At 36.1% G+C, this 20,589-nt stretch overlaps 3 protein-coding genes and 1 pseudogene across 3 annotated transcripts in view; 3 read left to right on the top strand and 1 right to left on the bottom strand.

The window, feature by feature from the left end:
- Window positions 1–12,466, top strand: part of Ret (protein kinase receptor Ret oncogene) — a 30,236-nt gene extending 17,770 nt beyond the window's left edge. The window contains exons 2-16 of the mRNA XM_088046004.1: window positions 1,490–1,702; window positions 1,753–2,246; window positions 5,147–5,318; window positions 5,366–5,460; window positions 5,647–5,762; window positions 5,814–5,993; window positions 6,663–6,869; window positions 6,962–7,122; window positions 9,916–10,433; window positions 10,491–10,605; window positions 10,662–10,851; window positions 10,906–11,083; window positions 11,133–11,262; window positions 11,451–11,825; window positions 11,873–12,466. Coding sequence (XP_087902130.1) covers window positions 1,490–1,702; window positions 1,753–2,246; window positions 5,147–5,318; window positions 5,366–5,460; window positions 5,647–5,762; window positions 5,814–5,993; window positions 6,663–6,869; window positions 6,962–7,122; window positions 9,916–10,433; window positions 10,491–10,605; window positions 10,662–10,851; window positions 10,906–11,083; window positions 11,133–11,262; window positions 11,451–11,825; window positions 11,873–12,114 — 3,386 coding nt within the window. The 3' untranslated portion in view covers window positions 12,115–12,466. The remainder of the gene's footprint in view (window positions 1–1,489; window positions 1,703–1,752; window positions 2,247–5,146; window positions 5,319–5,365; window positions 5,461–5,646; window positions 5,763–5,813; window positions 5,994–6,662; window positions 6,870–6,961; window positions 7,123–9,915; window positions 10,434–10,490; window positions 10,606–10,661; window positions 10,852–10,905; window positions 11,084–11,132; window positions 11,263–11,450; window positions 11,826–11,872) is intronic.
- Window positions 12,467–14,113: 1,647 nt separating this feature from the next.
- Window positions 14,114–15,060, bottom strand: LOC148168801 (PHD finger-like domain-containing protein 5A pseudogene; annotated as a pseudogene).
- Window positions 15,061–15,259: 199 nt separating this feature from the next.
- LOC148168800 (endoplasmic reticulum resident protein 44-like) lies at window positions 15,260–16,788 on the top strand. The gene is made up of 4 exons (XM_088045776.1): window positions 15,260–15,481; window positions 15,532–15,616; window positions 15,666–16,394; window positions 16,441–16,788. The coding sequence occupies exons 1-4, from the start codon at window positions 15,425–15,427 to the stop codon at window positions 16,677–16,679; spliced, it is 1,110 nt and encodes a 369-aa protein (XP_087901902.1). The 5' UTR covers window positions 15,260–15,424; the 3' UTR covers window positions 16,680–16,788.
- Window positions 16,789–18,630: 1,842 nt separating this feature from the next.
- LOC148168799 (endoplasmic reticulum resident protein 44-like) lies at window positions 18,631–20,570 on the top strand. The gene is made up of 5 exons (XM_088045005.1): window positions 18,631–18,819; window positions 19,044–19,119; window positions 19,166–19,528; window positions 19,577–19,966; window positions 20,020–20,570. The coding sequence occupies exons 1-5, from the start codon at window positions 18,763–18,765 to the stop codon at window positions 20,346–20,348; spliced, it is 1,215 nt and encodes a 404-aa protein (XP_087901131.1). The 5' UTR covers window positions 18,631–18,762; the 3' UTR covers window positions 20,349–20,570.
- Window positions 20,571–20,589: the final 19 nt, after the last annotated feature.

Here is a 20,589-nt window from a genome sequence, read left to right as displayed (position 1 = left end):
TTTCCAACAGTCAGCAAAGTTCAATCTGAAAGCTTAATTTCTCCAATTTTCAACTTTTATAATTCAACTTTGTAATTTTTCATCATGTCATTACGTCGTGACATCTTTTCACCCAAAACATAAAACGATTAAATTTGCGTCAGCATGAATGAACGAGCAAATCTTTTTATTTTCCATGATGTTACTGATACCGATTAGGGGTAATAGAACAACTACATTCTGCTTCATTTTCGTAAATGTCCGAAATCGGTTTTTCCCACATGAATTACTTGCTAATTTGGTATCAGAGGTTATTCTAATCTCTGCAATAACGATAAATTCCACTCCACATTTACAGAAGGAATTGCTCGTTCGAAATTTGGCCGGTGAAAATTTAATTATAATGATGATTCTGGGAAATTAACCGGGTCAATTTCCGTCTTTTACATTTATTTAACCGACCATAAACCGTGAAGGCATTATTATTGACGAGATTAAACCCTCGCTAAAAGCTTGCCTATGCCGTAAAAGGGCTAATTACTATCTTGAAAACAGACACAAAGTTCCACAATGCCTCGACAAATCGATATTCATCATGCAAGGATCGTTTAGAAAAGCCGGCGTAACGGCACGCCACTCCTGTCTTTGCGATTTTCGTGCCGAAAAAATATCAATTACTAGAAATGCCGCAATTATGGGGAGATAAAGGATTCGGGTCGAAGAACTGTCATAGAGGGTAGGGTGAAATTAGGCTAAAAGTTGCAAATGCGTCGGCGGAAAAATTCTTGGAATTGTTTCGTTATTTTTGTCCGCATGTCATTACATGACATCGATTTTTCCACCAGCTCTTCGCTTTTCACACCATGATCAGTTTAAATAAAAATTAGGGAAATCTGATAACACCAATTAGTTGTTTTAACAAAATAACTTGGTTATGCAGTGATAGGAAAATGAAATTTGTAGATAAAAAAATCATTAAATTTGTCATTTTAGTTCAATTTTCTTGTAATTTGGTACACAGAATGGGCAGTTGTAGGGTATTAAGTTCCCTAAATTTCATTGCCTTAGAGTTAAAATTACCAGAATTGTAAGTTTTGTGTCTTCGGCGCATCCACCATTTTTCAAAACCGCCAATTTTTACATTTCGTTAAAATGACCGCATTACAACTTTATATAAAGTCGCATCCAGAATGAATGACTTGAAGCTCGTCTAACTTCACGCTAAATAAACCGATTTATCCCCGACTTGTTATTAATGATTGTACCAAAATAGTATCCCTCATAAAAGTTCCCCATGATTGACGTCCTCTCCTGAAAGGTTCTTTCGCGACATCCCGATTGCGTCTTAATCCCGTAATAAATCACATGTAACAAGCGGAAACTGAGAGGACCATATTTCGCCAGGATTCAGGGAAAACGAGACGTGAACTCATGTAAAGCTCGCTGAATTTGAATTACACCGAAATTTCGCCCCCACAAGCGATTTATTGTTGTGCTTTTTCGATTGCAGCGGACGCCGTCTACTTCACCATGCGAGATATCAATGTAACCATCCCAATAGATAAGGGAAAGTTTCCCCTAAACAAACAGCCCTTGGCTACTTTTTCCGCGATCGGAAACTTTCCGTTCAACTATTCCATCGTCGAAGGTAACAAGTTTGTTGAAATCTCGCCAAGAGGAGACGTCAGTTTTGTTGAGCAATTTTTCAAAAGCAACGTTGAAAGTACGGTGTAAAACAGACATTGCAATGTTAGATTAACGTGTCAGTTGCAGATCTCGACGACATTTCAGCGAAGATAGCCGTACAGGACATTTCCAATAAAGAAACTGGATTTCTGAATTTAGAGTTGCAGCCGCTTGAAGCTTTCGATTGCGATTTTATTGTGGAAGATTTATGTTTTTGGAAGACAGTGCGGTATCAGATTGTTGAAAATACACAGCCAGGGTTGATTGGATCCTTATCATCACCGTTCTTGAGGAAGATGTGTGCAACTTGCGAAATTAACTACACTTTACTCAGCAAAAACGAAGAGTTTCGAATACTGTCCAAAGGGGGTTTACACACCATTGAGTCTACTAAGTGGTTAGATAGAGAAAATAAATCACGACACGTCCTGGAGGTGCTATGCACTGTTGAAAACTCCAAACACTCTATAAGAAACGTCACGAAGACTCTTGTTGTGGCAGTTCTGGATGTGGATGACAACCCTCCCAAAGCCCAAGAAAAAGTTATAAAGATAAATATGTCTTCTCGGCACGTTTTTAAGGTGAGTTTTTTATCGAAAATGAGCTCCTTCGCAGCAAGAAATACTAAATCTGCGGCTACTTAAGATTCCCAGGAAATTGAAATATTTATAATTCATCGACATTTCTGCCATTTCTCGCAAACATCACCGCTCTTTTTTTTACATAAAGTCAATTACAGCCTCAATGAGGAAAACATTGTCTTAAATGAACTACTGAAACTTTACATACCGAGAATAGTTGGAGGTTTAGACTACGCACTGAAGTCAGTCGTAATTTTCATAATGGGGCGCTCTAAGAAAGGGTATAATAAGTCAGGAAATTAGTGACGTGTCGTTAGAGGCAGAGGTTCAGATAAGGTAATTGGAGACGACGACTATTTATCATTGTCTGGAGGGTTGAAATAACGGAGCCTCTTAATTTTTTCGTAATTAAATGTACCTAAGATAGCCTATAAATATTCACCGGGGTTTATATTAAAAATATTTGGAATATGTAAAATTTCGACGGTAAAACTAACAAAGGAAGCTCATTGTGTGTGTTTTTTGTGCAGTAATAAATGGATATACCAAGTTACATTCACGTTCATACAGGAAACTTATTAAACAAAGCTCGTGGATGACAATGTGCAGTCATTCCGAATATACTTAACATTATTAAATTATATTCCTCGTTTGATACAGACGCGCTAAGTTCCATTAGAGCTTGTGGTTTTATTTATGGATATGAAACACTTAAATTGTAAATGGACTTACCTACAGCTATTAAAATAGTCTTAACATTTTGTTCTTGAAGTTATAGATCCATTTGGCGCATCCACCAATGTTGTAAATACAAGCATTTAGAAGGAGCTTCCTTTGAATGTTCATTACTTTCACTATTAAACTGCCGGCAAATAAAACTAGAATCTCTTAAGAAGAAGAAGATGAAGAAATATGAGTGTAATAGAATCTGATGACATTTTCTTACAGTATTATGTATCTACGCTAAACTACGTTTTAGTCCATAAACAGTAATTATTTCATCAAGGATACACAAATATGCAAATATCATAAAAGACTGAAAACACAACATAATGTCTATGTGAGTCGCTCTTTCAACTTGCACAGATCTCAAAATGTCATAAAATATGAAATAAATTTGTTGAACTAACCAGAGAGCCAAAATTTTGAAAGACCGGAAATATCGGAGCTCTATATCTCCGAAATTTTGACAGATAAAAACGCGGTTTTTGCCACCATTTTCCTCGCATTTTGTTTGCAATGGTGTCAAAAATTAAATCGTAAATTTTTTTCGAAAAAAAAATGTTTACTCAAACAATAAAAAAATTGAATTTTTGCTTTTATCCACCTCTCTTAAACTACACTAACGTTCAAAAGTCTTGCACTCTCCCCATTTTTGTTTTTAAAAAAGCCAGCATCATTTTTGGTCTTAAATTGTCCAAAAAATTATAGTCATAAATCCGATTATATGCTATACACCAAAAACCAAATATTTTCAACTTTTTTTTTTATTAAAATTTGTGTTTTTGTTAATTTTTTATTTATTTCTATAAAATTTAGAAAGCTTACTTACTTAACTAAGGAAGCTTATTAACTGCAGAAATGCAAAATTTTAGAACAAAAAAATAGAAGTTTTAAAAGATTTAATTTTAGGACGGACCAAATATTTTCGATTTTTGTTATTAAAATTCGTGTTTTTGTTAGTTTTTAAGTTGTAACAATAAAATTTGGCAAGGTTACTTCATCTAAAGTGTTCATAACTGTAACAAAGTGCAAAATTTTAAAACAAATATAGAGATTTTAGAACGAACTAAATAATTTCAATTTCAGAATTGAGTTGATTTTTTCTATTTCTGGGCAAAACATGTCCTTTTATCTTCATCATTTTTTCGCTGAATCTAAACTAGATTACAATAAAACTCCACAATGCAGTTTTAATTTAGCAATAACTCCCCTTATTTCCATCTTCCGCGTAATTAAAACAGACGGATGACAAGAGCCGTCAAGAATTGAAATGACACATCTCAAATATTATTGATTTAGCAATGAATCAGTTAATTACCGCTAATTTCTCTTATCACAACTAACCTAATTATAGTTGTCACAGCACAAATCCCAGACGTGTGCTTCTGCTGCAGTTAGTTTCTGTTTGACAACCTTCACAGATCCTCAACTTTTACATTTGCTGATAGTTAAAGTTAAAAGTTAAAAGCTGCGGCGCGGCGGTGACTCCAAATTCTAATTTTCTATAAAAGCGTCGCACGACAGCGTGTTATTAAAAAATAATAAAACTCTGTCTTCCAGCTGCTTTGTATACACCGCATTTTTCTAGAAAACTAATAACAAGGGCTATAATTCAATAATTCTCGCATCTATGCCATGTTTTCAAACTATACTTAATTCACGTCTCAGCCTCTTTTTCTCTCCGTGAAAGAGGCCAGTCATAAAATGAGCACGAGAGGCATCGTATATCTTATATTAAAATACGATACGATCCAAACATTCCACGGAAGCGTCTCTGAAAATGTTGTTTAATCTCGCGATTATCTGGATCATTTTGCAAAACTTTCGAATTCAACGACGAAACAAAGAGATTAAATAGTGTGGATTTTGGACCGAAAGATTTTTATTTCGTTAGTTAGATGGCATCTGCACTGCGACAACACTAAATCCAAACCTCCACCGTTAAATGCTATTTAAATCGTGTGATAGGCGCGACGAAGTTCGGAGAATGTCGTAAACTGGAGCCTTATCGCCTGAAACTAAACTAAAACAAAATGATACATCTATTTGATGCCAGCATAAATTCCATTTAAAGTGTACAGGTGGAAATGCTCAGTGAAGCTTTGAAATGGAATAATTCAGTCCATTAAACTTGTCGAAAACAGTATGTTTAAGCAATAAAACGATTTGATTTGCAGGATCAAGTGGTGCAAGACCAGTCTTTAATTTTCAGCGACAAGGACTCCGTTGCTGTCAATAGATATAAACCGACTGTTCTCAATGACAGGCTAAAAATCCTTAAAGCTGAATGCAACAAGTATGAGGACGATCACATTCATTGGCAGGAAGTGCAAACTGCCGTCCATTGCAGTAAGTCTAGTTCGAGGCGATTTCATGCCTGAAAAACCTTTTTCCAGAATTAAAATTCACGAAAACCGCACCGATAGAAAAGTGGACTTACTCTGTCGTGCTCCAGCTGAACGACACCGCCCTCGTTAATGGAAATAACACCGTGAGTCCAGTTTAAATTCATTACGTGTTACCTCACCCCAAATTAGATGATATTGCACTTTATGTCCGTCACATAAATATTGTGTAAACTCGTCACGTTTTATGTTGTTTATGCAGCAACCAATAGATTAATAAGATCGAGGTTAATACTTCGATTATGATCTTAATGCACTCGAGTTAATTCCAGGTGAGCGTCCCCATTGATTTGCATTTCCCCAATGAGTCTGGCTTTCATCCCGAATTGTACAAGAAAAAAATGAAGCCGCCCCAACTCTACCCCAGCAACAAAGTCAAGATCTTCAGGTGATTATCTTACTCTAAGCTTGGGGTGTTAGATAAGTAAACGTTTTGTAGAACTGCGGCTCCTTTAGCCAGATTAACACAACCAGCCCTCAAGAATATAAATGGATTAGAAAACTTTACTGTAGAGCCCATCGTGCCCAAGCACAAGGACATTTTCAACGTGACCTACTCTGGAGGGATTGTTTTTGTTCACGACGCCGGAAATTTAAGGAATGCGCCGGAATACGTGAGGTGATCAATCGAAAGATAATCCGGGACCCCGGAATGTTGCTAGCATTACCATTTCGATGCAGACCGGAAAAACTTAAGTCCATGCACTTTCATGTTGTTATTTATTTCTTCCACTTGTGCCCGAAATTTATTGCCTAACTGTTCACACAAATATTTATATCTAGATAATGCGTTATTCTAATCCTGCTTTCCCAAGTGGTTCTCCAGGAAATTCCAAAGTTCACAGTACGAGTGCAGTTCGGTATTTCGCTCCAAGTTCAGTTTGTTTATTTTGAATAAAGACGCGAAGATTCTACGATTATTGGAAACGACGGTCACGGGCAGTAAAATTCAGCGCAAATATTTTACTTGGTCATCCAAGACCCCGCGTGGGCGTGAAAACCAAATAAAATTTCGACGTGAAGGTGGAAGCCTAAAAATTTATTCCCCAGGGAAAAAACTCTTAATTGTGTTCTTTCTCAGCAACAAGTCCGAATTATGTTTTTCAATTCCCCTAACTTCATCGTAATTCTGGCAACTTTTCCGTTGAGTAGTTTGCACTCAGAGTACAAAAAACGCAACGGATTTTTATATTTTAAAGCCGCGTTTCCCACGAAATTTCATAAACCGATCCTTTTTAACGCATCCATGCGAGCAAATTCCAACGCAAAGCTCCATCCTGAATTTCAGATTGAACATTTCCTGGATCGCTAACACCAAAACTCAGAAATTCGACGAAATCGAAGTCCATATCGTTGATGAACCCACGGAAACTTGTACCGACACTGTCGACATCACCGATTGGGGCTCCTGTGCGGAAATCTCAACCCCGAAGAAGTGTTTAAGTTCAAAGTCGTGTGCGATTTCCACCGGAGGATCATCGAGTGTTAAAAGCAGGTAAAGGGCGATGACTCGTTGTAATAAAATTGATTTTATTATTAAACGCGGTAATTGGAAGGGTGATATCATGTGGGGGTTTATTGTTCCAGACAGGATCCGCAGAGATGCATGTGGAGGGGTGAAAGAAACCCTTCGAATAAAAGTACAACTTTGTATTCTACGTGCACGTCGGATGTGGAGACTTGTCCGGACGGGATCTGCGACGAGTTGGAGAAGTTGCATGACTCCATTTGTCCTCAGGATTGCGAAGGTGGATAATAACTAAGATAATCTCTAATAACACATAGTAACAAAAATTTAAAAAGTTGTTCCTCTGAATTTTGGTTTTGTTTTTGATAAATTAGACTTACCTGATTCAGAAAATACCGACTATTTCATCGAGACATCGATTTTAACAACAAAGCATTAACTTTACTTTTTTCTGTTTTACCAAATCTGGTGTAAAAAATGATTATACAGGGTGAGCCAACGAAAACGAAACAAAGACGTTTTGAGGCGTTTACCCTTAGATTTAAAAAAAAACTGAGACAGGTCAATTTTAGTTGGAAGGGGGACATACAATACAAGTTATTATACCTTTTTACATGCACCCTTTGAGGAGTGAAATTAATTTCATTAATTTTAAAAAATAAATATAGGACATGACATCTCGTCCATTGAAGAGCTTTACGGTGGTATACAATTTTTTTGTGTTTAACCCCTATAAAAATAATTAGAAACGATTAATAAATGAATCTCGACGAATAACTTCTGAAATACTAAAAAAAATACTTTAAAATGTACAAGAGGAATACAAAAAAAATTGTTGGAGGAGAACACTTTCACTTTCATTCATTTTGAATGTCTAGGCAGTCAAACGTGACATGTCAAACCAAATAGTTGGTTTTATTTTGCAAGTTGGCATCGCTGCATAAATGTCAATTGTGTCAATTTGTGTGCAGATTTGGAGGCCAATGACCTTCGAAAGTAATAAAGGTAGATTAATTAAGCAAAGATACCACAAAAATTTGCTGAAACACATTTGAATTTAAATTAATCTGCAATCGTTTGATTTAAATGGGGTGCTACCATTTATTTTCCAGCTGATGAAATTCCCCTAAATGAGGGAATGACGTTTCAAGTTCAAACCAAAGTCAAAAGAAATAACTATTAATAATTGTCGGCGCACAAAATTTTGTGTTTGACACGGCTAGAAAATGTTTTAGAAATGCTCGGAAATTTCAATACTTTCCTTGCATTTCCAAAAGACCATTTTCTAGCCTTGTGAAACAAATAACTATTGTAGGAAGAAAAAGTTGATTTGTACCAAAATTCTGTTTTGTCCTTCTTGTTATTATTCCTGTATTTTTCAATTTTTGGGGTGATTTCCACCCCTCAAATGGAGCTTACCAAAAATTTGTTAATTTTTTTTTAATGAAATTTACGTACTTTAGTCTTATTTTCATGTTTTGTTAGATTGATCGAAACTATGTAGTTCTATTAATTTTTTATAGGAGTAAAAAATAAAAAAAAAATGCGTGACCACCGTAAAGCTCTTTAATGGACCTTTCCAAAAAAGTGCCATGCTCTACAGGGTCCGGCAACACTTGTGTCCACCCCCAAAATCGTCTTTAATTTTAAAGACAAAATTTTGAAAATTTGCATACGCTCACAGTTGACGAAGTTCTAGAAGCTGACAAAAAAATTGTTTTTTATCACGGTTTGTTTAGCGTCGCGACGCTCAAGAAGTCTAATTTTTAGCGATTTTTGACTTTTTGCGGAAATATTCGCGAATTCAAATTTTTTTCGACATAACTGTAACAAAAATATTTGAATTTTTGTTTCAAATCAAATACAAATTGTGTTTAAAATTTGCGAAAAAAACGCTGCTTTATCAAGTTAGTTTTTAAAATTATGACGGCGCAGTGGCAAACTACGTTTACACCAAAATTTCACAAGTCACTTCATTCACTTTTATAAAGGCTAATTTTGATTAACACGGGCATGTTGCACTTTATGGACACCACAAATCGTTAATTAACATCGACAAAGCGACAATTTCACCAATTTTGTTACAATCTAAAGCGACCCAAAGGATAGATGTCATTTGTGACACAAGATGTTGACAGATGGGTGCAAACGTAGTTCCCAATTTTGACGTAATGAAATTGGAAACTAACTTGATAAAACAGCATTTTTTTCTCAAATTTTGAAGACAATTTGCATTGAATCTAAAATAACAACTGAGATATTTTAAACATATTTATATTGAAAAAAAAATAAATTAGGGGTTGATAACACAAACCCTCACAATTACCTAAAATTTTGCGTCAGCTTCTAGAGCTTCGTCAACTGTGAGCGTATGCAAATTTTGAAAATTTTATCTTTAAAATTAAAGATGATTTTGGGGGTGGACACAAGTGTTGCCGGACCCTGTATAGCTATCTTTAAAAATTAAAGGAATGAATTTCACCCCTCAAAGAGGGTTGACTGTAGAAATATGTAATTACGTGTGTTGTATGTCCCCCTCTTAACCAAAATTGAACTGTCTCAGCGTTTTTTTGAAAATCTACGGGTAAATGTTCTAAAACACCTCTGTTTTTCTTTTTTGTTGGCCCTCCCTGTATAAAAGAGCTTTGTTATAATTTGAATTACATTGTATTGTCAAATTATGTTTTAATTTTATTAGATTATGTTTTATTTATTTAATTAAAGAAAATAATAAATAAAATACAAATGAACTCAATTTCTTCAAAAATGGAAATTTTTTCTAAATTTTTACCAATATGAAGAAATGTCGCACGTTAAAATCCATACCTAGATCTTCTGTAGCTACCCGTAGTACATATTGTTATAATTATATTACTTTTAATAACACAAAAAAATTGCTGCCACAATTGATAAAAACAACAAATTTTGCATACCTACATTTTCTCAAATATTTTTTCCAACACTAGTTTTGATGAATAAACGCTTAAAACATGTTTAAACTAATGTATTTAATCGGAAAATAAGATCAAATGATGAAAAACAAACTTTGTGTAAAATAATTGCTCACTTTTAGTGAACATTTTGTTCCCTTCGGAGAGGAACAACGCCACCGGCCGGGGAATTTACCGGGGCAGTGGCGTTTGCACGTGCAGCCAAACTTCCTGTCACTGCAACACGATGGAATACAACGTCAACCACCAGACGAAAAAGCCGAAATCAACGAAAAACTGGGATCCTCCCGCCACTATTAATCAAACTTTGCCCGTCCAAGCGAATGTCAGCAGACAAACCAGCAATTCAACTAATAAAATTTTGGGAATAGAACTCGCCCGTTGTGGGACAACTTGCGTGTTCGGAATAGTGGCCGGAGTGCTCTTTTTAGGAGGAGCTGTTGCTTTGATCGTGATATGTTGGAAATTGGACAGCGTTCATAAAGCCGTCCGTAACAAATTTAGCGATGAAAACCAAGACCTGTCCGCTCCTCTTTCTGATTATATAGACCGGTCTGCGCCCGATCCCATTCCATTAAGTTTCGATATGACCACGTCTTTAGCAGACACGGCCATATTGAATATCATCAACAAGTATGCGGTAATGTTATGCGACATAACGTCTGTCATTAGTAGTAAGACGAGCTAACATTTGCAGCCTGATCCGAAATGGGAGTTCCCGAGAAACCAACTCATCATCGAACAAACTCTCGGTGAAGGAGAATTCGGAAAAGTTTTAAGAGCCAAAGCGCTGAATATTGCGGGCCAGTCAGGTTTGCTCGGAGTTTACTCAGCTGTCGATTCGTTGATAAGTGAGTTAATTTTGCAGGAAACAGCACCGTAGCCGTGAAAACCCTCAAGGATGATGCGAGAGAATCCGAACTCAACGATCTCCTCTCAGAATACCAACTTCTTAAGGAAGTTTCGCATCCTAATGTAATTCGTCTTCTTGGTGTTTGCACCGCTCCAGGTGGTCCTATTTATTTGATTATAGAGTTTGCCGAGCACGGTTCCTTAAGGTAAATCCCACCTCTGGCACTAACTAACGACTTTATTTGCGAATTGGGTTGCAGGAATTATTTACGAAGGAGTCGCCATTTGAAATCTGAGTGTGGAAGAATACCGACTTCCACCCTTGACGACACTGAAATTCATTACGACGAACCGAACATCTCTAAAGTCACACCGAAGGAGATCTTGTCGTTTGCTTGGCAGATATGCAAAGGAATGGCTTATTTAAGCGAGATCAAAGTAAATGTTTTTTGTACCACGTCGCGTTTTGTTAAAATTTCCTTTCCAGTTGGTCCACAGAGATTTAGCTGCAAGGAACGTGCTGCTTGCTGCCGACAAAATATGCAAAATATCCGATTTTGGACTCACGCGAGATATTTACGAAGATGATGCATATTTTAAGAAAAGCAAAGGACGAGGTAAATATCCACAGTAATTACCCGTCCAGCTCAAACAAAGCTCAAAGAAAAATTCCGCATTTTTAATTTATGTAAATTTGATCAAAGTGGTAAACGAATTATCTCGTTTTTCTTTGGTTCGTACCACACAACGACTTAAACTTTTAAATGAAAGCCATTAATCATCTCTAAGCTCCCTCTTTTTGTAGTCCCCGTGAAATGGATGGCACCTGAATCGCTCTCTGACCACATCTACACCAATAAATCAGACGTGTGGAGTTTCGGAATCTTAGTGTGGGAGTTGGTGACGTTGGGAGCCACCCCTTACCCAGGAATCGCCGTCCAAAATCTCTTCCACTTACTTCGGCAAGGGTACAGAATGGAAAGACCGGACAATTGTTCCCCAACTCTGTATAATATAATGAGGAGCTGCTGGCACGTCGATCCCGAACAGAGGCCTACATTCCAAGAACTCTCAGCACTTTGGGAAAAAATGTTGAGTGATGAAGTGGAGTACTTAGATTTAGCTAATAACGCGATACACAACCGAAGCTACTTTTGCTCACCGTTCGAGGACAGTTCTGGTAAAACTCGAGGAGGAATTGGTGGGGTTTAACTTTGTCATTTTCAGATCCTTCGGAGAAATCCGAAACAAATCCTTTAAACTATTTGTCGAAATCACAGTCTTACATCAAGTGCGGTTCACGAGACAAGCTTCAACAAAACACGAGTCTGCTTGTTGAGCCTGACAACAATCAGAATGATATCAATACTCAAGGGTATGAGACTCCAGTGAAGGTTCCGAAAAAGGTTCAAACGCCTACAAATGATTCTCCGCAATATTACACAGATATGGCTGGGAAAGGCAATTGAAGATGAACTTTTCGAAGTGATAAAAGTGGCTTTGGTCGGCTGGTGATTTGTAGATTGTGTTATCACTTAACAATAATAAATAGTAGGATATAGAATGTTACTTCTAACATTTTTCATCCTACTAATAATCAAAATATCTAAATTTTTATATTGTGAAACAACCATAATCATGTCATTCTAGGTAGGACAAAAGTATTAGGAGATTTACCCTCAAGGGTCAACTAGAATCGTATAAACTATTTTTATGTAATTTAATAAAGTAACAACTTGCATTGAATATATGACTGCTTGATATTAACTGAATGTATTGATGTATTGATGAAACAATAATAATAAATTGTTTATATTTCTATTTTGTTTAACTGAAAAATTTTTACCATCAAGCAGCCCAAAGAATATATTTTAGTTGCAGGAGTTATATGGTTATGCAGCCAAATATACATTTGTAGAGCATGCGCACAATAAAAAAAATTAATATTAATGCATTAAATTAAAATTAAATAAGAAATTAATGGGGGCAGATGTTAAAATTAAAACACATGTATTATCTATCTTTACTTTGCATAAGTTTCTTAGTGGTAGTTTCAATTTAAAACGTTGTGATCTTGATATACATGATTCATAAGAGCTGAAGGGCGAGGAATATAATGGTCAAAACTCCATTTTTCTATTTGTAATAGTTCCGGAAATGTTTAGGTTTAAAAATCGAAAAAAATATGTTTAAATCTATTAGGTACCTTTGGGGTTTGAATTTTTTTTCATTTTTTTAGTTCGAGTTGAAACCGAATTTTTATGTAAAATGGTGAAAACAAAACGATGGAGGAAACCCCATCTTTCACTCTTTCTTAGTTTCAGAGGATTCGATGTTTATTTCTAACGAGATTTAAATTCACTAGTCGAAAATGTAAACGCTTCTAATTCGGTTATATTTATTAACCTATCTGTACTTCTCATTTATTTTGAATACCGCATTTCAAGGTCAAAATTTGTGACAGTTGTAGAGCTCTACGACAAATTTAAGAGGATTTATGTATTGAAAACAATCACGAACAGGTCTTTGGGTGTTCCAGTACTCGTTTATGTTCAATTCAGTGGATAAATCTTCTCAAATTTGCCGTAGAGCTCCACAATTTCCACAAATTATGACCTTGAAATGTGGTATTCAAAATAAATGAGGAGTATATATAGCCCAGTAATTCTGCGTGCCATTTTACATAAAATGAGTATCAATAGTTTAAGATTGCTCTATAAATAAGCGAGATATCGACCAAATTAGATTTAGAAACTTGATTTTTTTTGGCAACTTTGAAACTACAAATTCTGATTGTTTAATATATAATTCTTAAGAACGCTCAAGAACGAAGAAAACGATGGTGAAAATTGCATCTTGATATCTATCATAGTTACGGAGATATTAACGTTTAAAAATAAAAAAAGTGACTAAAACCGTAAGCCTTTGGTCTATGATATTTTTTTATTTATTTTAATTTTTTAAATTAGAGTTAGGATCGGATTCTTATTAAAAAAGCGCGAGAAAAACGATGGTGAACACCTCCTAATATCTGTCATACTTTTAGAGATATTAAGCTTTAAACATTTTGAAACTAAAAATTCATTAACCGCAATTTCAAACGCTTCTAATTCGGTTATTTATTGACGTACGTAAAATTGGCGCCCAGTTTTGGATTCTGCGTAAATTAAGCAGCAGTAGTTTAAGATTGCTCCATAAATAAGCGAGATATCGACCGAATTAGATTTAAAACTGAAATTTTCTCGATTTTCTTAAAACTTCAAATTCGGAATTATTTCTGCCAGAATAACCATTAGGACATTATTTATGTCAATTATAATTATGTAGTGTTAAGGCACAATTTTTAGCGTTTGCACTAGGCCACCAGCTATACAACAAGTCACTGATTGTTTTGTTCGGCAGTGTGCAACGGACTTGTGGTGGGGATTTTGGGAGCTGAGTTAAGGGCGCTAGGTTCACACATAAGTCAACTCTTTAATATTTTATTAAAAATACGTAAATCAACTCATTGGTCACAAACAAACACCTAGAAATTAACGAATATTTATTGGAGCAAAACTACATCTCAACGCCTTTTGAACCCATATTTCTTCATTTCATAAAACAGATCAGTCTTCGAGCTCCCCAAATTAACAATCTTCGGGCATCCATCCCTATCCTTCTCCTGAATAGTACACTCTTTGCAATAATAAGCGTCAGAAATGCCGGGACCACCACAAACTACACACCTCCCTTGGTACGACCCATAATTACACTCATCACAAATCCGTACAAGAGTACATGGTCGTACGTACGAGTCGCAAATCACACATTTACCATCGCATTTTTCACAAACTCTTCCGATGGCAACTCCGGGTTGTTTGCGACAGAAAATCAAGTCGGGATGATGTTTAGCCATTCCGGAACGCAATGGTTATAGTACCGTTATAACCGGCACCTGGTGGAAGCGAACTTTACTTTGTGATAACACGCCGAATGATCACGTGGTCGCTTTATCAGCAGCGATTAAAAAACGTGGCGGAATCGGTGACAGAAGTTTCATTCAATAAAGAAACAAGTTGGTGGTTGCTTGGGAAAAAATACAAACGAAATTGGGGAGTTTCTACTTCCAAGCTCACATGGCGTGGGGTTGAAACACCCACTAAAGTAATAAAAAGCTGTTACAGTTGTGACACAAAACACAGGTAAATTGAGGTAGTTTTTGGTTTCTTTGGTATGTACTGTTTTTCTAACTAATTTCGGATGAGTACTGTTGGTACGGCAACCAACAAGAGAAAACGTGTTGACCTTGTCCTCCCACCATTACAAAATAAATAACAAATTATATTCTCACACCGTTCTCAGTTAATTCATTTTGAACACGTAAAACTAATTTGATTTGAAATTCAAACTGAAAATTGTCGGGAATTTAACATTCTTCGAAATCTCATCAGTACTGAATCTCATGTTTCTTAAGTCTCAATTGTCCATTATTTCCTACTTTCTATTAATATTTCTATAAAGGAAAGTTCTACTTTCTCTGGAACAAATTACAAAATCACAATTATCTAATTAAGATAATTAAAAGATAATTTTCTTAAATAATGTTGGACATGCAGACAACACTACACACAAATTTATAAATCAGCACAGTCGCGCATGTCTGACTTCGCTATATTCCCACCAATTCCCACCACTAGCGCAGTCAAATGTCACGGTCATGATAACACAAGAGTTATCATATCATCTGGTGCCAAATAAAATGAAAACGCAAAAGCCTCCCCGTTCAGTACCCAAAACATGACTTGTTTTTACTTAATGGTCACTAGCCACCTCGTCATCATCACCCAACTGATGGTACTCAAGACATATTTTTAGATATTCCTGTGTATCTCGTTTAATTTCAGATACTCTCTAGTGGCACCGTTTATCCGGACAAATCCAAAACAAATGTGATAACTATAAAACCAGAGAACTTGGACGAAGTGTTAGGTACTTTCGATATTTTTCCATGTTGTCTCTAAATTGTACCACTTTTCAGCTTCTAACGAATTGGTGCTAATACATTTTAATGACCCCAAGATAATTTATAAGAACCCCGGACTCCTGGAATCAATTAGATATGTTGCTACCACTCTTACAGAGCAGTATCCGCAACCTGGAAGAGTAGCAGTAGGTCGAGTAACACTAGGTGAAGACGTCGACACTATTGTGGCAAAGTTTGGTGTGGAATCTTTCCCAGCACTTAAACTTGTGAAGAATGGACAGATTCCACCACCAAAGTCCAAGTTTCGAGAAGAGTACACAAATGAGAATATTTTAACTTTCGTCAAAAGAGCTCTATTAAATCCTATTAAGAAAGGAAAAACGTTCGACAACACAACCTTCGTACCTAAAAACACAATTGTGGGTTTTTTAAGAAAGAACCAACCAGAATATAAGACTTTGAGGCGTGTGGCTATGAACTTAAAAGACAAATGTGAATTTTACGCCGCTTCTAGAGGTCCCTCGACGGAACCTTCGATTGTATTTAAACCAGAAACTGATTCGGAAACCGAGGATGTTGGATTTACCGGAAATGCGACGGATTTCAAACAACTGTTTGCATGGGCTTCCGAAAAGTGCACGTCTTTGGTAACTGCAATTACCACGGAAAATTTAATCAACAGTGAATACTTGCCCTATTTAATTCTCTATCACCACCCTGATGACAGAGAGAGTGTCAAAAAATTTAAAAAGATCGTCAGAGAGGAGATCATTTCCGAAAAAGGTAAAATTGCTCGAGTTCTTCCCTCTGTAACAAGAGTTTGTTTCAGATAAGATTGTATTTGCGACTGCGACTCAAGAGAGGACGGTTTATCATCCTTTGCGACTTGATGTTATCGATAAAACGCTTCCGGTGGCTGTAATTGATGATTGTCTTAAACACATGTATACTTATCCTGATGCTGATATGTTCGAATCTGGGAAACTTAGACAGTTTGTCTTTGATTTGTATTCTGGGAAGCTGTTCAGGGAGTATTACTATGGACTTGACAGAGACCGTGAACTGTAAACAACATTGTAAATAAAACGTATCGTTGTTTTAAACAGTTTTGTGGGGCGGCATTTCAAATTTCCCGCCTCGAATTTTTCATATAAATAAATTCAAATAAGGATTCGGATTCGATTTATTTTTATTTTAACTCATTCAGAGTAGCCCAGAGTCCACATTTTTCGTAGTTTTGTTTTTTTTATTGTAATAAAACTAGTTAGTTTACAGAATATATCGAGAATATCGAGATATCGATATCAGAAATTTGGCATAGTTTTAGGCATGAATTTTTGCGAAAATTTGCAAATTTCGATTGTAGAAAAATCAAAGAACTTTTTCTTATGTAAAAAATCGCGAGAAAAACGATGGCGCAAACCGCATCTCAATATCTGAAATAGTTTCCGAGATATCGAGCACGAATTGTTTCAAACCTTCAAAAATTTGGCCCTCTGGCAACAACCCAAAAATTCAAACGACCATAACTCAGTCATTTGTTGACGAAAATTAAAAATTCTCATGTTTTTGGATTCAGCGTGACATTCTGCGTAAAATGAGACCCAAATTTGTTGAGTTTGCTTATCAAATAAACGAGGCATTGGCCAAAAACTGTTTTGAAAACGTCATTTTAGGGTGATTTTCAATCAATGTTTTCAACATGAAAACGACGTTTAATAGCTTTGAATTATACATCAGTCGAAAGAGGAGCTCGAAATCTATCTACTGGCCAAATTTGAGATCGATCGGACAAATAGTTTACAAGCTATGGGCAAAAATAAAAAAAATGAAAAATTTTCATCGTTTGAATCGGAATTTTTTTTCGCGAAAAAACGACTATCGAATTTTGGGTTTTTGAGAACATTTTCTAATGTAAAATGAGCCGAGAAAAAGAATGGTGTAAACCGCATCTCAATATCTCAAATAGTTTTCGAGATATTTACCTTTAAAAATTAGAAAAAAAGAGGAAAAATGCAAATCAACTTTCCAAAATTTCGATCGGCCATATCTCAGTTATTTGTTGTCGAATCTGAATTTAAATCCCAGATTTGGAATCTACGGAAAATTCTGCGTACACTGATGTATAATAACTCAAGTTTACTCGAAAAAATAACCGAGATATTGATATCAAAAGTTTGGCATAGTTTTAGCCATGAATTTTTGCGAAAATTTGCAAATTTCTCGACTTTTGAAAAATCTATGAACTATTTTTATGTAAAAACTCACGAGAAGTGCGATGCCGCAAACCGCATCTTAATATCTGTAATAGTTTCCGAGATATTGATTGAGCACGAATTGTTTCGAAAAAAGTGCCATTTTGCCCTCGGCTTCTTTCTGGCCTCGGCTATCGCCTAGATCATTAAAAAAAAGGTCGGCCAAAAAAGAAACACTTTTTAGTCTTGGTACACAAATAACTATTATTCAAGTGCAGTAGTGTTCAAACCACAATGAACGTAAAGAGCAGCATTGCAATGATCACTTTTAGAATACAAAAAATGAGATTTTTCTCCAAACGTCACAAAAAGTCACTATTTTTTAGTCGTTTTTAGACAGTAAAGTAGGCAATTTTGTTATAATATAAGTAATGAAAAGCGCTCGTTGACATGGAAACACTTTTGCTGCCTAGGCAGAAAAAGTACTTTGTGTGACGGGTACTATTTGAGACTTACATTTTGCACTTGCACTTGCACGATCTTAACTTTGAAACTTTTTGAAAGCAATATTTTTCACAGTAAATGTCATCAATGACAACTACATGCATAACCATCCATGTTTATAATTCAATTTGCGTTCACTCATTGTCGGTCGTGGAACTGAAATTTAACGTTGGGAAAAAAAGTAATATAGTGGCTTTGCTGTCTTGCCAAAAGTACCACTTTTCTGCCGTTATAACAAAATATACTATTAGGAGTAATTTTTATAATCGCCTGCAGCATAGACAACTTTCATTACACGTAGTGAACGCCCCTAGATGGCGCCACTCATTGACAGTTCAGCCGTCATCTATTTGTCAAAATTCGATTGGATGTCGTCTCGGATGGCCGCAGCACTCCGGTGAATTTGTTTGTGAATTTCTACCTTAAGGTTTTCCTTAAATTAATTTCTGAAAATGTGTAACCCAGGGACTCTAAGTAGTTTAAAACTAACCTATTTCACATGCTTCATGGTAAGTTATAATTTGTTTATTTTCCGCTGTACGTGTCACAAATCCGGTCGAAAACCGCAATTTTACCTGAGAATTTACAAATTTCCGTTGCATGCGGTGTGAATGCAGCCGCATTTTTCGAGGAGTCGCTTAAACGATATTTAATTTGGTTTTAAAGGATGTGTGGGCACTCATAACCTAATTTGGAGGCTCACATTCGGCGTCTAAAATTTCCTGTTTTTTAGATATTCTACGTTTTCTATAATCCAACTGATAGTGGAGCAGTGCAACTAACGCAAGACAACCTAGACATGACCTTAGGTGATTTGAAATTCAATTGTGACCAGTCTAGTAATTTCCATTTTAGCTTCCAATGAATTAGTTTTTATTAATTTCTACGCCGAATGGTGCCGCTTTAGTAACATTTTAATGCCAGTATTTGATGAGGCTGCAGAGAAAGTCCGCCAAGAGTTTCCCGATGCTGGGAAGGTTGTCATGGGGAAGGTAGATTGTGATAAAGAGACCTCAGTCGCCACCAGGTTCCACATTACGAAATATCCGACTCTTAAAGTGATACGAAACGGACAACCAGCTAAGCGCGAGTACCGAGGCGAGCGTTCCATCGACGCTTTCTTAAACTTCGTCAAAAAACAATTAGAAGACCCCATTAAAGAGTTCCATGATTTGAGGGAATTGACTGAATTGGAGTCCAACAAGCGGGTCATCATTGGTACGATTTAATTAACACACTGATAAGTCTTATCATTGAACGTTTCAGGTTATTTCGATCGGCGGGATCAGCCCGAGTATAATATATTCAGAAGAGTTGCTACTAATGTAAAGGATGACTGTCAATTTCATGTTGGTTTTGGGGAGGCTTCTCAGAACATGCACCCCCCTGGACAACCAATTATCGTTTTTCGACCAGACAGGGAGCGGTCTAATGACTTAGACGAGACGTTCAATGGCAGCTTGAAAAACTTCGACGAGTTACATATTTGGGTGGCCGAAAACTGCGTTCCTCTAGTTCGTGAAATCACGTTTGAAAACGCTGAAGAACTCACTGAGGAAGGTCTCCCGTTTTTGATTCTCTTCCACAATCCCGATGATAAGGAGAGTATTAAACGATACACGGAGATTGTACAAACGGATTTGTTATCAGAGAAACGTAATGTTGTTATCTTGCCAAGTGATTATTTCTGATTTTTTTTTTATCTATAGAAAGCATCAACTTTTTAACAGCCGATGGGAAGAAGTTTGCTCACCCGCTCCACCACCTTGGGAAGTCTGAGAAGGACTTGCCACTTATCGCAATTGATAGTTTTAGACACATGTACTTGTTTCCTAATTACAAGGATATGGAAATTCCTGGGAAATTAAAACAGTTTGTGCAAGACCTGTATTCAGGGAAATTGCACCGGGAGTTTCATTACGGCCCTGACAGCCCTGAAGCTAGCTCGCAAAAAATACCCACAACTCCGCCTGAAAGTACTTTCAAAAAGTTAGCACCATCCAAAAATAGATATACTCTACTTAAAGATGAACTATAAGTTGTTATTTTGTAAATAAATTATTTTTAACTGATGTTTCAAGTTCAAGTTGTTTTTACTTTAGATCTTTATACTTTTTCAAAAGTTTCGTACTTCCAGACGCGTCCTTTTCATTTATTGTGAGGGATATTCTATGAATATGCCATTAGAAAAATTTTGTAAGAACTGTATGTACATATTTTATTGAAGTATTATTTTTTTTGAATAAATCGTCAGATTTCACATACGTTTATTAAAACAC

The sequence above is a fragment of the Gnatocerus cornutus genome, chromosome 9, assembly GCF_029298725.1.
Source record: "Gnatocerus cornutus isolate USDA-ARS CGAHR chromosome 9, icGnaCorn1.1, whole genome shotgun sequence".
NCBI classification, from domain to species: domain Eukaryota; kingdom Metazoa; phylum Arthropoda; class Insecta; order Coleoptera; family Tenebrionidae; genus Gnatocerus; species Gnatocerus cornutus.
The sequence above is the reverse complement of the archived record's forward strand: the minus strand, read 5'-3'. Positions and strand labels throughout refer to the sequence as shown.